Source organism: Grosmannia clavigera, assembly GCF_000143105.1.
Source record: "Grosmannia clavigera kw1407 unplaced genomic scaffold GCSC_89, whole genome shotgun sequence".
Classification (NCBI taxonomy): domain Eukaryota; kingdom Fungi; phylum Ascomycota; class Sordariomycetes; order Ophiostomatales; family Ophiostomataceae; genus Leptographium; species Leptographium clavigerum.
This window is the reverse complement of record NW_014040569.1, coordinates 392,400-405,722: the sequence shown is the minus strand read 5'-3', so window position 1 is coordinate 405,722 and position 13,323 is coordinate 392,400. Positions and strand designations below refer to the sequence as shown.

The 13,323-nt window shown below is 59.3% G+C and overlaps 6 protein-coding genes across 6 annotated transcripts; 2 read left to right on the top strand and 4 right to left on the bottom strand.

Annotated features, from left to right (window-relative positions):
* Positions 1-1,120: 1,120 nt before the first annotated feature.
* On the bottom strand, positions 1,121-4,169 carry CMQ_5585 (DNA replication licensing factor mcm6; the record flags this gene model as incomplete). The annotated part of the gene is made up of 3 exons (XM_014313172.1): positions 1,121-2,086; positions 2,261-3,821; positions 3,874-4,169. The coding sequence occupies 3 exons, from the start codon at positions 4,167-4,169 to the stop codon at positions 1,121-1,123; spliced, it is 2,823 nt and encodes a 940-aa protein (XP_014168647.1).
* A 406-nt stretch (positions 4,170-4,575) lies between these two features.
* CMQ_5624 (ribonuclease h2, subunit c) lies at positions 4,576-5,259 on the bottom strand (the record flags this gene model as incomplete). Its single annotated transcript, XM_014313211.1, has 3 exons — positions 4,576-4,629; positions 4,729-5,051; positions 5,121-5,259. The coding sequence occupies 3 exons, from the start codon at positions 5,257-5,259 to the stop codon at positions 4,576-4,578; spliced, it is 516 nt and encodes a 171-aa protein (XP_014168686.1).
* Positions 5,260-5,656: 397 nt separating this feature from the next.
* Positions 5,657-6,805, bottom strand: CMQ_5692 (RNA exonuclease 4; the record flags this gene model as incomplete). The annotated part of the gene is made up of 1 exon (XM_014313279.1): positions 5,657-6,805. One exon carries the CDS (start codon positions 6,803-6,805, stop codon positions 5,657-5,659), a length of 1,149 nt encoding a protein of 382 aa, XP_014168754.1.
* Positions 6,806-7,125: 320 nt separating this feature from the next.
* On the top strand, positions 7,126-8,701 carry CMQ_5568 (histone acetyltransferase; the record flags this gene model as incomplete). Its single annotated transcript, XM_014313155.1, has 2 exons — positions 7,126-7,522; positions 7,584-8,701. The coding sequence occupies 2 exons, from the start codon at positions 7,126-7,128 to the stop codon at positions 8,699-8,701; spliced, it is 1,515 nt and encodes a 504-aa protein (XP_014168630.1).
* A 101-nt stretch (positions 8,702-8,802) lies between these two features.
* Positions 8,803-10,203, bottom strand: CMQ_5667 (aminotransferase, class i/classii; the record flags this gene model as incomplete). Its single annotated transcript, XM_014313254.1, has 1 exon — positions 8,803-10,203. One exon carries the CDS (start codon positions 10,201-10,203, stop codon positions 8,803-8,805), a length of 1,401 nt encoding a protein of 466 aa, XP_014168729.1.
* Positions 10,204-10,982: 779 nt separating this feature from the next.
* Positions 10,983-13,192, top strand: CMQ_5681 (NADH-ubiquinone oxidoreductase; the record flags this gene model as incomplete). The annotated part of the gene is made up of 2 exons (XM_014313268.1): positions 10,983-13,104; positions 13,176-13,192. 2 exons carry the CDS (start codon positions 10,983-10,985, stop codon positions 13,190-13,192), a joined length of 2,139 nt encoding a protein of 712 aa, XP_014168743.1.
* Positions 13,193-13,323: the final 131 nt, after the last annotated feature.

Here is a 13,323-nt window from a genome sequence, read left to right as displayed (position 1 = left end):
TGATATTTCGTCCCGGCCTGCCATGTCCGGATTATCGGGTGATATAAGAATAGTGAGTCCAGGTTTGCCAATGTTCCCCGCTACTCTCTTCAACTCGCACGGATCGGGAGACTTCCATGGGTCACAGGTGAGCTGCAAGATAATAGTTAGAAGCCAGAATTAATGGTATAGTAGGCATTCGCACACTCACAGGCTTAGCAATATATAGACTGTCCTCATACGCGATAGAAAATGCACGAACTAGTGTACCTGGGTCAATGTCGCAGCCTGCCTCAAAATATGCAACGCATGAAAAGGCCACTTCCTGGCTAATTTGACGCAAGATAGGTCTAGCAAATCGGTAGGCTGAATCGTTCAAATAAGCATGCCATTTTGTTAGGTGCAATGGCTTATTTAAAACTCGGGTCGAGAAGGTTGCTTCTGGAAGGTATTGGTATATCATACGGGCCGTATAATGCGCATCTATGAGAGGCTCCAGGTCCGATCTGTCCTTCGTTTGATACCTTGGATTGAGTAGGGTTTTGAGAGACCCCGGGCCCGATCCACCCATCATTTGATATCTTAAAGTAGAGAGTAGGGCTTTTATGTCGAACATGTCTAAATTCAAACACCATGCAAGGTCATCAATGGTTGGTATTGCAATGCTACCGTCAATGCGGGTCGCTACCGGATTTTCTTCCACGAAAATTGCAGCATGTTCCGGATCACCGCATACGTATTCATACTTTTGTCGGTCAGAGTTGAAGTCACCGAATAGCCGTGTAAACACAACTTTCGGAGGAAGGTGATCCTTTCTTCTGGACCTTTCAGTAAGCCAACGAGGTTGCCGATATTTGTCAGAGCTTTGAAAGGGGATTCGAGATTTATCCTAATGAATGCTCTGGCTTTCTTTTCTCCTAAAGCAAACAATTTAGGTACCATATCGTCATGATAGTCTTTAGCACCAATGTAGGCGCGAGCGGCTTCGTAGAATATATGATTCCAGCTCTGAACTTCATTGGACTTATAATCTCCTGTCTTCGAAAAGCTTTCAGAATCATCCGCATAACATTCATCCATTTACACCATGCGTCTATTCTGCCCATTCACACCGCCATCATAAAATCACATGACCGACATCCTAGTACTCCTCAAACGAGCAGTTGGGATGCAGCACGTAGACCAGCTGCTGGGCCGACGCTGACGACGGACCGGCCGTGCCCTCGGTGGCGTCACCCTCGTCGGCGATGCCCTGTCCGCGCACGGCCATGACGATCTTCTCCTTGATCATGCGCTTCAGCACCATCAGCACCAGCGCCTTTTCGCGGTGGTAGTCGGCCTCGGTCTCGAGCTCGGCCTCCTGCTGTTCAAGGAAGCCGTCGGCCAGCGCGCTGGCAGCCACGCCCTCGCCAGGTCCCGACACCTCGTCGTCGCGCAGCCGCTCCACCATGGCGTTGACGATGGCGACGTACTTGTCGTAGGTGATGGTGGCCTTGGAAGGTGTGGCTGTGGTGGTTGTAGCTGTAGCTGTGGCTGTGGCTGTAGCCTCTTCGCCATCGCCCTCCATGGCTACATCTTCTTGCACGGCCTCTGGTACGTCTTCTGCTGTGGCCTCTGCTTCCTGTCCCCGTTCCTCCTCCATCTCCATCTCGACGTCGTCGTGTTCGACCGAGATGATGCTCTGACGCAGCAGGTTGTACGCCTCCGTGACCATCTCCGGGGTGATGTCGTCGACGCAGTTCGTCTTGGCAATGGCCTCGCTCAGACGGATCATGCTCTCCAGCTGTCGCACGGTGATGCGGTACGAGTTGCGGCCCACACCACCCTGGGCGTCGTCGGCCCGCAGCTCGCGGTACATCTCGACCAGCAGCTGCTTCGCCTCGTCTGTCATCTCAGGCTGGAAGGTGCGGGCAAACTGGATGTAGCGCTGCAGCTGCTCGGTCGTGAATTCGGGCGTGATGGCCTCGTCGCGCAGCTGGTGGATGCCCACAATGTGCTCGGCTAGCCGCCGGTCGACGCTCTCGTTGCACTCGTCCAGGATGACAAAGAAGAGGTCGAACCGTGACATGATCGGCGCTGACATGTTGATGTTCTGCCGCAACGTCGCCTTGCGGTTGTATCGTCCGCCGACCGGATTCGCTGCTGCCAGAATCGACGTCCGCGCGTTGAGCGTCGCCTGAATGCCTGCCTTGGCGATCGAGATCGTCTGTTGCTCCATCGCCTCGTGGATCGCCACCTGGTCGGCCAGATCCATCTTGTCGAACTCGTCGATGCAGCAGACCCCGTTGTCTGCCAGCATTAGTGCACCCGCCTCGATCGTGAACTCGCCCGTCTCCTCGTCCTTGACCACGGCTGCCGTCAGACCGGCAGCCGACGACGCCTTGCCCGACGTGTAGACCGCCCGCGGCGCAAAGCTGCACACGTACTTGAGAAACTGCGACTTGGACGTCGACGGGTCGCCCACGATGCAGATGTTGATGTCGCCACGCAATTGCATCCCCTCGGCTGTCGCTTTGTGCACTCCCGACACCATCTGCAGTAGCAGTCCCTTCTTGACGATCTCGTGCCCGTATACCATCGGCGCCAGCGACTTGACCAACCGTGCGTAAATGTACTCGCTGTGCACCATCTTGCGCAAATCGTCAATCTCCGTCTTTGTGTACGCGCTCAGCACCGCTTCCTGTGCCTCCCGCGACGACACAAACGCTCCGACCCCTCCGCCTCCACTACCGCCGCCAGGACCGTCTCGTCCGCTCGTCTGTGTCAGTGCTGCCACAATGTCCGTCCCCGTCGTGTCCGGCCCGTTGGGGATACTGCTGCTGCCGCCCAGATTCGTCGTGTCCGGCAGCACCATGCAGGCCAGAAAGGCCATCCGATATGTCAGGTCGCGCACACCCAGCGCCTTGAGGCCTGAAATGCCCGTGCCGCCTGCTGCGTCTGCTCCGGCCGCCCGAGACGCGCTGCGGTCGTCCCGGATTGCCGTTGGCCGTACACCTGGCAGCCCCAGCTGGCTCACATCTGGCACCACCATAAGCATGCCGTTGAAGATGCACTTCTCGCCCGCCTTCGCCCGATCCACCATCTCGCCACGCAGAATCACGTCCATCGTCCGCGGCATGCTGCCTGTCGGGATCTCGCTGCTGTTCTCCTGGATCCGCACCTTCTGCCAGTCCACAAACGTGCTCTGTCGGATGTCTAGCTGCCATGCCTGGCGGTTCTGGCACGTCGGATTTGGGCACTGCGTCGGCTCCGTGTACCGGAATACCTGCTCCACGTTGGGAACTACTGCCTTGCATGGCAGACACGTGAACGTGGCCAGCGAAAGTTCCGGCCGCACCTCTGACGTCCGTGTTACCGTGCCCGATATGCTGAGCAGCTGTCCGATGTTGGTTGCCCGCAGCGACCGAATTCGCGACACCAGCGGCATGTTGTACACCGCCACTGTGAACAGCTTGTCTGTCTGCTGGTTGCTGGTCTTGCTGCCCAGATCGGCCGCTTGCGAGGACCCTGCGTGGCTGCTCCCCGCCATCGTGCCGTACGACGCGCTGCCGCTGCCGCTGGCCGTCGTCGATGTCAGCTGTCGGTGCTCGCGGAAGTACTGCGGCTCGTACTTGGCAATCATGTTGTGCAGCCCTGCCGTGAGGTACGGCAGCAGCCGGAAGTACATGCGCAATGCCGCCTCCGACAGCACCCCATTGTTCCAGAGCGTCAGGTGCCGGAAGTCGACGTAAAAGGTCGACAGCTGGTAGGTGCGCATACCGTGGATCTGCGCCACGTAAAACCGGTCTGTCACTGCCGCGCTGGAGGAAACGTCGCCTGAGGGAGAGGGTTCTTCGACGAATCTGCCGCACGAGTCAGCAGGAGATCACGACATATACACAACAGACCACGCACTCTTCAATAAACGTCTCAAAGTAGTGCTGGACCGCAAGACCGATCTTGTCCTCGACACGTGGCACCGGATCGTCGTTGGCACGTCTTGCTCGCTGCGGCACCTGATCATCGGCAAAGCCTTCGCCCTCGTCATCGCTTGGGGCACCCATGCTTTCCGACGGTGGGCCCCGTGGCCGGGCTGACGATGAGCTGAGCAAGTTGGGCTGGCCGCGGCGGCGCGGGGTCGCTGCTGCTGAGGGTGTTCGCGAAAACCCGTCTGACATTGGGTAGCCAACATCGCTAGATGGCGTAGCCATGGTGGCGGCGTCGATGGTGTGAGGAAATATGCAAGTGAGTGACGCGCAGAAGAAGAGGGCAATTGACAGGGATTGTTCTTTCGCAGTTTGCTCGTATAGCAGAGTCGTGGACGTTGTCAGAACAACAGGAGAATTGCAGTGGAGAGTCCAGGAGGCTGAATTTGGGATCCTCGATTTTTGCCTGTTCATTTGCAGCACGCGTCGCCCCTCCCTGATTTACGCGTCTGGACGCGTTCGGGCGGGGCGAATATTGAGCGCTGATTGGCCAGGCGCGTTGTTTAAGTGGTTGCATATCACGATAAAGAGGTCGACTACAATGTGCTTGTGATCAGGTTGAAAAGACGCCTTTCAAGATGCCCAAATATGATATTACGCTATCGCCGTGTCGACCGTTGCAGACGTCCTCCTAGCCTGTAGCTTTCCCGGTGCCATCACCTTCATCTTTGGGGTAGGAGTGTATCTGCAAGGCGATCGAGTCAGTAAACAGCTGAAGCAGAAAAACAGCAGAAGCCCTCTGAAGTAATGAGAAACGAAAAGAACTCTCGGAACTTAGTCTCACCTGTTCGGACAGCGCCAGCCACTCGTCCACTCCCCGCATGTGTGCATCCGTTGCCGCGTCCGGCGCGCTGTGATGTCCCCATACGATCATCTCGTCGAATTCGGCCAGCACAGCCAGCCCACCCGTCACCGTCTGCTGGCGTTGTGCCGCCTGGTCATCCACATCTGCGTCGACGTCGATAATTTCTTCGGGCTCGTTCCGCTGCCGTGCCTGCTCCTGTGCCGATGGCTGCCGTGCGCCCACAACGCCGCGATATCCCTCGGGCACGTGGACGGCGTGTCCGCAGAGCTTGCGACCGCGGAAGTAGGCCGTATGTTTTGTTCCTGGACCAAAAAAGGGTTAGCGGCAGCCTATCCGTGCGCCTCTATGCGCCCCCTCTCATGTGGCCTCACCCTCTGTCTTCGGCGCCCAGAACAGGTCGGTCGCGCCAACAGGGCCAGTGTGGTGAATCCGGCAAGGCAGCAGATGCGGCTTCACCTGAGGCGGCGCAGAGGCGCTCTCGGACGTAATCTGGAGCATATGCTGCGCCATTGTGTGTGATTGTGTCGTAGATTGGACTTGCAGCACGAGGGTGGGTGCGGAAATACTCTGTACCCTTGAACGCGTCCAAGTGTCAAAGTACCCCGTTAACGGATTATCGCATACATACATAATCGGCCGTGTAAGAGCTGAATTGGCTTTGCTCGTCTTGTACAGCTCAATCAATAGATCTTCTTTGCATAGGTAAGGTCCTTCGAGAGAATGGGTAATCACTATTGATAGTCTAGGGCCACTTATGTTGATTCGCTTATTTAGAAATGTATGTACTGAGTTTTACAAGGATTGCAGCAGCAGGGATGCAGAAAGCAGAGGGGTATATAGGGACAAAAGAGGAAGAGATGACGAAGCGGTAGGCTATGGCGACGCTCGGCACGACTGGCCCGTCTCTTCAGTGCTTCTTCCGCTTTTTCTTCTGCAGCTTCTTCTTTTCTGGTGCGGCCGCATCCAGGCCGACGGCGGGCTCCTCGCCAAAGCGGGTTGCACACTCCACGTCAAAGGCTTGCTTGTGCAGCCGAAAGAGCTGCATGGTGACGCGGGCATCCTCGACGCTCGAGTGGGCGCCCTGCTGGATCTCGACACCGAGCAGCGTGCGGGCCAGCACGCGCAGCGCTGGCTTGGGGCCGTTGCCGTACTGCTTGAAGCCCGAGAACTTGGCGGTGTCGCGAATGAGTCGCGGCGGGTGACTGACGTCGAGCACGCGCAGATCGTGCCGCACATCATGGCCAACCAGGAAGCGCGGCTTGCCGTCGTCGCCTCGAAGCAGCCCGGCGACGACGTCGCGCACTTCTGCAAACGGCCGCGCCTGATGCAGATGCCGCGGCGTGATGCCGCTGACAGCCGTCCGCCAGTCGACCACACGCTGGCCTCGCTGCATCTGCACGTACGAGTCGTACACCTGGCGTCCAAAAAAGTCCACCACGCTGACGCGTGCCAGCGCATCGTCGTGGCCGTCCGCACCCACCCCGACCATCTCGCAGTCGAGCGCGACGTACTTGCCCACGACCAGACCCGCTGTCAGACCGGCATTCTCGCGATCGTCCAGCGCAGCCGCAGCCAGTGCTGTCGACGCAGCGAGGCCCGAGGCCGCTGTCAGCCCGCCGCTCCGGCTGCTGCTGCTGCTGCCACCTTTCGACACGCCGAGTCCGTACGCCTGCGCCAGATCCTCGGGTGAGATGTCGTGGTCCTCGGCCCACAGCGCCAGCGATGGCGAGGCCGCCTCGGAGCTTGCTTGCAAAATCCTTGATCCACCTGGTCGACCCCCCCGGCCGACAACGCCCTCCTGCTTCGTCGGCTGCGATGACTGGGCCACGCCCATAGCTTTCGGCTTCTGGACGCGCCGGCGCTCGCGGGCTGGTTCTACAGCCTTGCTCGGACGCTTCGGGGGTGGCTTGCGGGCGTTGTCGCCGTCACCGTCGTCCTCGGCCCCGCGCGTCCTTTTCCCTGTGACAGGTTTTGCCGCTGGCTTTTTGGTGTACGACGGCTCAGATTTGATTTGGGCCTGCAGCTTCTTCCAGTTGGAGGACAGCTCCATGGCCATGACGACTTCCGGGATCAGAACGAGATCTACAGGTTTGGTGGGTGAGGAGAGAACGGTCACTCCATGTGCTCGTGCTTGTAGAGAACTGGTAGGAGTTACTTGTACTCCGTACTAGGCTTTTTTTTTTTTTTTTTTTTTGATAAGTGATTATCTTATCGCTATCAACGATCGATAAGTACTTATCTTGTAAGTTCTCCAACTCGGCTTGGGCACTGCAAGTTTACTGCTGACAACCGCGGAACAAGAGTCTCAGTCGGTCGCATTTCATCAACATTTGCCCGAATTTCATCAAATCAATCGTGCCTCGGGATCGGGACGTCATGAAGTCAGACGCAGCAGTGGGCTCTGGCGAGCCGCGGGAGAAGGGCAAGGCCACACCCGACACGATCAAGATTGGCTGCATCGCCATGGTGCTGAAGGACAGCGTGTTTCGGCGGGCGGAGATCCTGAGCATACGCGACACGAAGAGCGGACGGCACTTTTACTGCAACTTTGACAACTTCAACAAGCGGTTGGACGAGTGGGTGCCGACGGCGCGCATCGACTTTGCGCAGGACGTCGAGTGGCCGAACCCGGACAAGGACAAGCCGAAGGAGTCGAAGAAGAAGGGAGCGGTGGTGCAGTCAAAGAAGACGGCCGTGTCGAAGAAGACGGGACCGCGGCGGAAGCGCGAGCAGGGCAGCGTGTCCGAGGCCGGCACGCCCCATCCATGGACAGGTGAGAAAGGGAAGAGAAGAGAAAGAGGGGAGGCGGGTGCTGACTAAGCCAGAATTCACAGAGGCACAACACAAGGGGACGCCAGGCGGTGGCGACGACGGTGACGACAGAGCGGCGACAGGCACCAGCACGGGGGCAGCATCGACACCAACGGCCGGGGCGGCAGGCGGGGCCGGGGCTGAGGGCGACGAGGAGGACAGCACGATGGGCGGAGCAGACGGCGGCAGCACAGCCGAGACAGGCGGATTCAGCCGCGAGAAGGAGATTGAGAAACTGCGGACGGGCGGATCGATGACGCAGAACCCGACAGAACTGTCGCGGATCCGCAATATTGCCAAGGTGCAGTTTGGCAAGTATGACCTGTATCCGTGGTACTTCTCGCCGTATCCGGAGTCGTTCAGCCTGGAGGACGTGGTGTACATCTGCGAGTTCTGTCTGGGCTACCACGGCAGCCTCAAGGCGTTTACGCGGCACCGGCTCAAGTGCACGCTGCAGCACCCGCCGGGCAACGAGATCTACCGCGACAGCTACGTGTCCTTCTTCGAGATCGACGGGCGGCGACAGCGGACGTGGTGCCGCAACCTCTGTCTGCTGTCCAAGATGTTCCTGGACCACAAGACGCTCTACTATGACGTGGACCCGTTTCTGTTCTACGTCATGGCCGCGCGCGATGAGCGTGGCGTGCACCTGGTCGGCTATTTCTCCAAGGAGAAGGAGAGTGCGGACAACTACAATGTGGCGTGCATCCTGACGTTGCCACAGTTTCAGCGCAAGGGTTACGGCCGGCTGCTGATCCAGTTCTCGTACGAGCTCTCGCGCATCGAGGGCAAGCTGGGCTCGCCCGAGAAGCCGCTGTCGGACCTGGGGCTCCTGAGCTACCGCCAGTACTGGACCGAGAACATCATCGATCTGCTGGCCGGCTACAATGAGCGCGGCGACAAGTGCAGCATCGAGATCATCGCCAATGCCCTCGCCATGACCACACAGGACGTCGAGCATACCCTGCAGGCCCTGCACATGCAAGTCTACCACAAGGGCGAGCACAAGGTCGTCATCCCGACTCGCCTGCTCGAGCAGCGCCAGGTCATCCTCAAGAAGCAGCGTCGCGCCATCGACCCCGAGCGCATCCAGTGGAAGCCGCCCGTCTTCACGGCCGCCTCACGCACTTGGGGCTGGTAGAGGTTTGCGTGTTGTCTTCTGGTTCTGTACGATAAGGCAGGTTCGATGATATACCCGGGGTGTCAACTGTATATATTGTTATCTTTCTCAATATTGCCTCCTTACTTGAACGTGTCTGTGAAGCTCTCGCTCAGATCATTTGTTGTCGTTGTCGCTGGCTGTGCGTCCCAGTCGCGGAAGACGCGGGCCAGCCGCCGGACGCCCTCGTCCAGCCGGTCCTCGTCCTCCCAGGCGAAACAGAGGCGCAGATGGTGGTCAAAGGGCGCGGCCGCCTCGTCACCCTTGACGCGGAACATGGATCCGGGCGGCACGACGAGATTTTCGGCTGCCATGGCGCGTGCGGCCAGCTCAGCGGCGGCGATGTCCTGACGGCGCAGCCGCAGCCAGAGAAAGTAGCCGCCGTAGGTGTTGGCTTGGCGGTTCTCGATCTGCACGTGATCACACAGGTGCGTCTCAACGGCAGTAACGAGCGTGCGGTGGCGTCGCTGCAGGGCCGGACGCACGACGTGGCTGAGGTGGGCGTCCAGGCCGCCAGAGCGCATCATCTCGCAGACGATGCTGGCGGTCAACTGGCTGGGGGCGCCGCCGGACCGCGTGTTGCCGGTCTGCGAGAGCCCGTAGACAAAGTCCGGCGTGGCCTCAGCCCAGCCGGTGCGCACGCCAGGGCCGACGAGCTTGCTAAAGGAACCGTTGGAGACGACGTTGCCGAAGCGTATCGAGGACTGATCATGGCTGTGGTCGTGGTCAAGCGGCAGCATGCGGTCCACGTCGACGAGCCGTGGCAGCGTCGGTGGCAGGGCGACTGAGGCCGAGGATGACTCATCCGCAACGGGCCATTGAAGCAGGTCGTAGACGTCGTCGGCCAGGATGAGGGCGTCGTGGCGTCGGGCCAGCCGCACGAGGGCCTGCCGGCGGGCCAGCGTCATCGTGCGGCCAGACGGGTTTGCCGATGTCGGCACGACGTAGATGACGTGGCGATAGGCCTTGCGATCGGGTGGCAGATGTTGTTTGGCTGCAGCAGAAGCACGCGTCGTGCCCTCTTCGAGCTGCGCCATGCCCTCCTCGAGCCGCACCACGTCGATACCCTCGTCGTCCTCGGCCACGGCCCGCAGGCGGCCTGCAAAGCCGGCATCGTCAAAGATCGGACAGGCCAGGTGGTAGCATGGCGCGCAGACCCAGACGACCGCCGTGAAGACCGGATCCGTAAACGACAGCAGCACATTGGCCACGTTCTGGCTGGCACCGCCCGTGATGCAGATGCGCTTCGGGTCGGCTGGTGCGCCATGCGCTCCAAAGGCTGCGCTCAGATACACCGCCAGCTGCTCGCGCAGCGGCTCGTAGCCCGGGTCTGGGCCGTACAGCAGACTGTCGGCCATCAGCTCTGGCGCTGCTAGCACGTGACTCGCTGCCATGCGCAGACGGTCCGCCGCCAACAGGCTCGCGTGCGGCCAGCCGCGCAGAAAGTTGATGAGCGGCTTCTCGGCCGTCGCTGCTTCTGTCATGGTCAATGAGTTCTGTGTTCGTGGATGGCGATGGTCAATTGCGGCTCATGTAAGGTGGAGAAGAAACTCGTAGTCTTCTTGTTCTATCTCGTATTTCCCTTCCGTTTACACCCAACGGCCGTGACTTCCCAAACAAGAAATCTGCCTACTTCGTACGCCAATTGCATACTCTGCTGTCGTCTGCATAAAGAGCGATCAAACACACAGACGTCCTTGCTAAAATAGCGCATGGGCATCTGCGGGCGATGACGCAGCTTTCAGACAGCGGGGCTACTTCTACCGGCCGATTCGGAGCGAATGGGCGTAGAGCACGGAAGTGAGGGAGCAAGAGCTGGCGAACGAACGGCGGAATGGCGGCAGGATCGGCTTCAGCAGTAGCTAGGCTGGAAAAAGAAAAGAAAAAAAAAATAGAAAATAGAAGAAAAAAAAAACAAGAGCCCGTCTTGCCTTGCCACAGTGCCTGTCCATCGCCCCTTCTTTATCAGGATTAAAATATCTCACCCCTCCAAATCTCTCCTCCTATTCCGAACGATCCCTCTGTTCTCTTCCCATTTGCAACAACATGCTCTGAGAGCATCAGCCCTCGCTTCATCCTCTCTTTTCCTTTTCTGCCGCTGCCTCTGCCACGGCTGGCACGGCCTCTCGCTGCGGCTAGCGTGCATTGGCCTCGTCACGTCTCTGTGACATCATCGCGCCTCCCCGTCAATGGACCTCATCGCGAGAGCAACAACAGTTATCTCAACCTCTTTAGAACCGCAGTTCTGCTGCCTCTTGCAGCCATGCACGTCGCAATCAGTCCCCTCGCGCAGCTCGCACGTTCCGGCCTGAGCCGTCGTGCCGGTGTCGTCGCATTGGCCGCTGCTGCGTTCTCTCCGTCCTCAGCGCTTCTCCCTCCCGCAATACGGCCTTTCTCAGTTCTCTCTGCCCAATCGACCTGCCGCCTCCCTTTGAGGACCACTGCCACACAGCTTCTATGTCGGCCGCCTGGATCTGTGTCTTCCCTGGCCATCCGCCGCTACGAATCAACCAAACCCACCACCACTACCACGTCAGAACCGTCTCCCCCGTCTAAGCTGCCCCGCCGCCTGAGCATCGCCCGGATCTTCTACCTCACCCTTGCCTGGTTTGGCGGCTCCATCGCCTTTGTCGGCTTGGGCGTCGTCGCTTTCTTCCTCTATGACGCCACCACATACAAGGAGTCGGCGGACTATGACGAGGTCGACGTGTCGGATCTGGCCCTGAATCCACGCCGTGGCGGCCCCAAGAACCTGCCCATCTACGAAGTCCAGATCGACGACGATGACTGCCCCGAGAAACGCAAGACCAAACACAAGCCCAAGCTCGTCATCCTCGGCAGCGGCTGGGGCAGCGTCGCTCTGCTCAAGGGACTCAATCCTGACGACTATCACGTGACTGTCATCTCGCCCACCAACTACTTCCTCTTCACGCCCATGCTGCCTTCTGCCACTGTCGGCACCCTGGAGCTCAAGTCATTGGTCGAGCCGATCCGCCGCATCCTGCAGTCCGTCCACGGCCACTTTATGCGTGCCCGTGCTCAGGACGTCCTCTTCTCCCACAAGCTGGTCGAGGTCATCCAGGCCGACGCCAACGGCCGCGAATCTCGCTTCTACGTGCCCTACGACAAGCTGGTCATCGGCGTCGGCTCCGTCACCAACCCGCACGGCGTCAAGGGCCTCGAGAACTGCCACTTCCTCAAGGACATTGACGACGCCCGCCAGATCCGCAACAAAATCCTCCAGAACCTCGAGTTGGCCTGTCTGCCCACCACTCCCGACGAAGAGCGCAAGCGGCTGTTGTCCTTTGTCGTCAGCGGTGGTGGACCCACGGGCGTCGAGTTTGCCGCTGAACTGTTCGACATGCTGAACGAGGACCTGACAAAGCACTTCCCCCGCCTGCTACGCAACGAAATCTCCGTCCACCTGATCCAGAGCCGCAGCCACATCCTCAACACCTACGACGAGGCCGTCTCGCGCTTTGCCGAAGACCACTTTGCCCGCGACCAAGTCGAGGTCCTGACCAACTCGCGTGTCAACGAGGTCCGTCCCGACCGCATCATCTTCACCCAGAAGGGCGGTCCCGACGGCAAGACCCTTGTCACCAAGGAGCTGCCCCAAGGCCTGTGCCTGTGGTCCACCGGCGTCTCGCAGACCGACTTCTGTCAGCGCCTGGCCGAAAAGCTGGGCCCTGCTCACCAGAACAACCGCCACGCTCTCGAGACCGACACCCACCTGCGCTTGAAAGGCGCGCCCCTCGGCGACGTCTACGCTATCGGCGACTGCAGCACCGTCCAAAACAACCTGGCCGACAACATTGTCACCTTTGTGCGCAACCTGGCCTGGAAACACGGCAAGGACCCCGAGACGCTTGAAATCCACTTTGCCGACTGGTGCCTCATCGCTGCCGACGTCAAGCGCCGCTTCCCCCAGGCCATCGCTCACCTGCGCCGCCTCGACAAGCTCTTTGCCGAGTTCGACAAGGACCACTCCGGCACCCTCGGCTTCGGCGAGCTGCGCGAGCTGCTCCGGCAGATCGACAACAAGCTCACCAGCCTGCCTGCCACCGCCCAGCGCGCCAACCAACAGGGCATGTACCTCGCCCACAAGTTCAACAAGCTCGCCCGCGCCGCTCCCGGCCTTGCCATCAACGAGATCCAGGACGGCGACCTGGATGCCGCCGTCTACAAGGCTTTTGAGTACAGGCATCTCGGCAACCTGGCCTACATTGGTAACTCGGCCGTCTTCGACCTCGGAAAATTCAGCCTCTCTGGTGGCCTGTGGGCTGCCTATGCCTGGCGCAGCGTCTACTTTGCCCAGAGCGTCAGCTTGCGTACTCGCATTCTGCTGATGATGGACTGGGCCTCGCGTGGCCTTTTTGGACGTGGTACGTTATTCTCTTTACCGTTCTGCCTGTTTCGGCCGTCTTTGTCCCCCATGCTAACGGAACACCTCTAGATATGATGAGCTATTAGGTGTTTGCGACTAATACACTGTCCGGGTCTAGTCCCTGGCTTCGGTGTAGTCCATTGCAATTTCACGCGTCTCTTTGAATGTCCAAGGCATCTGATCTAGTCTCAATTTGTCTTCTGGGAGAAGAAAGGTA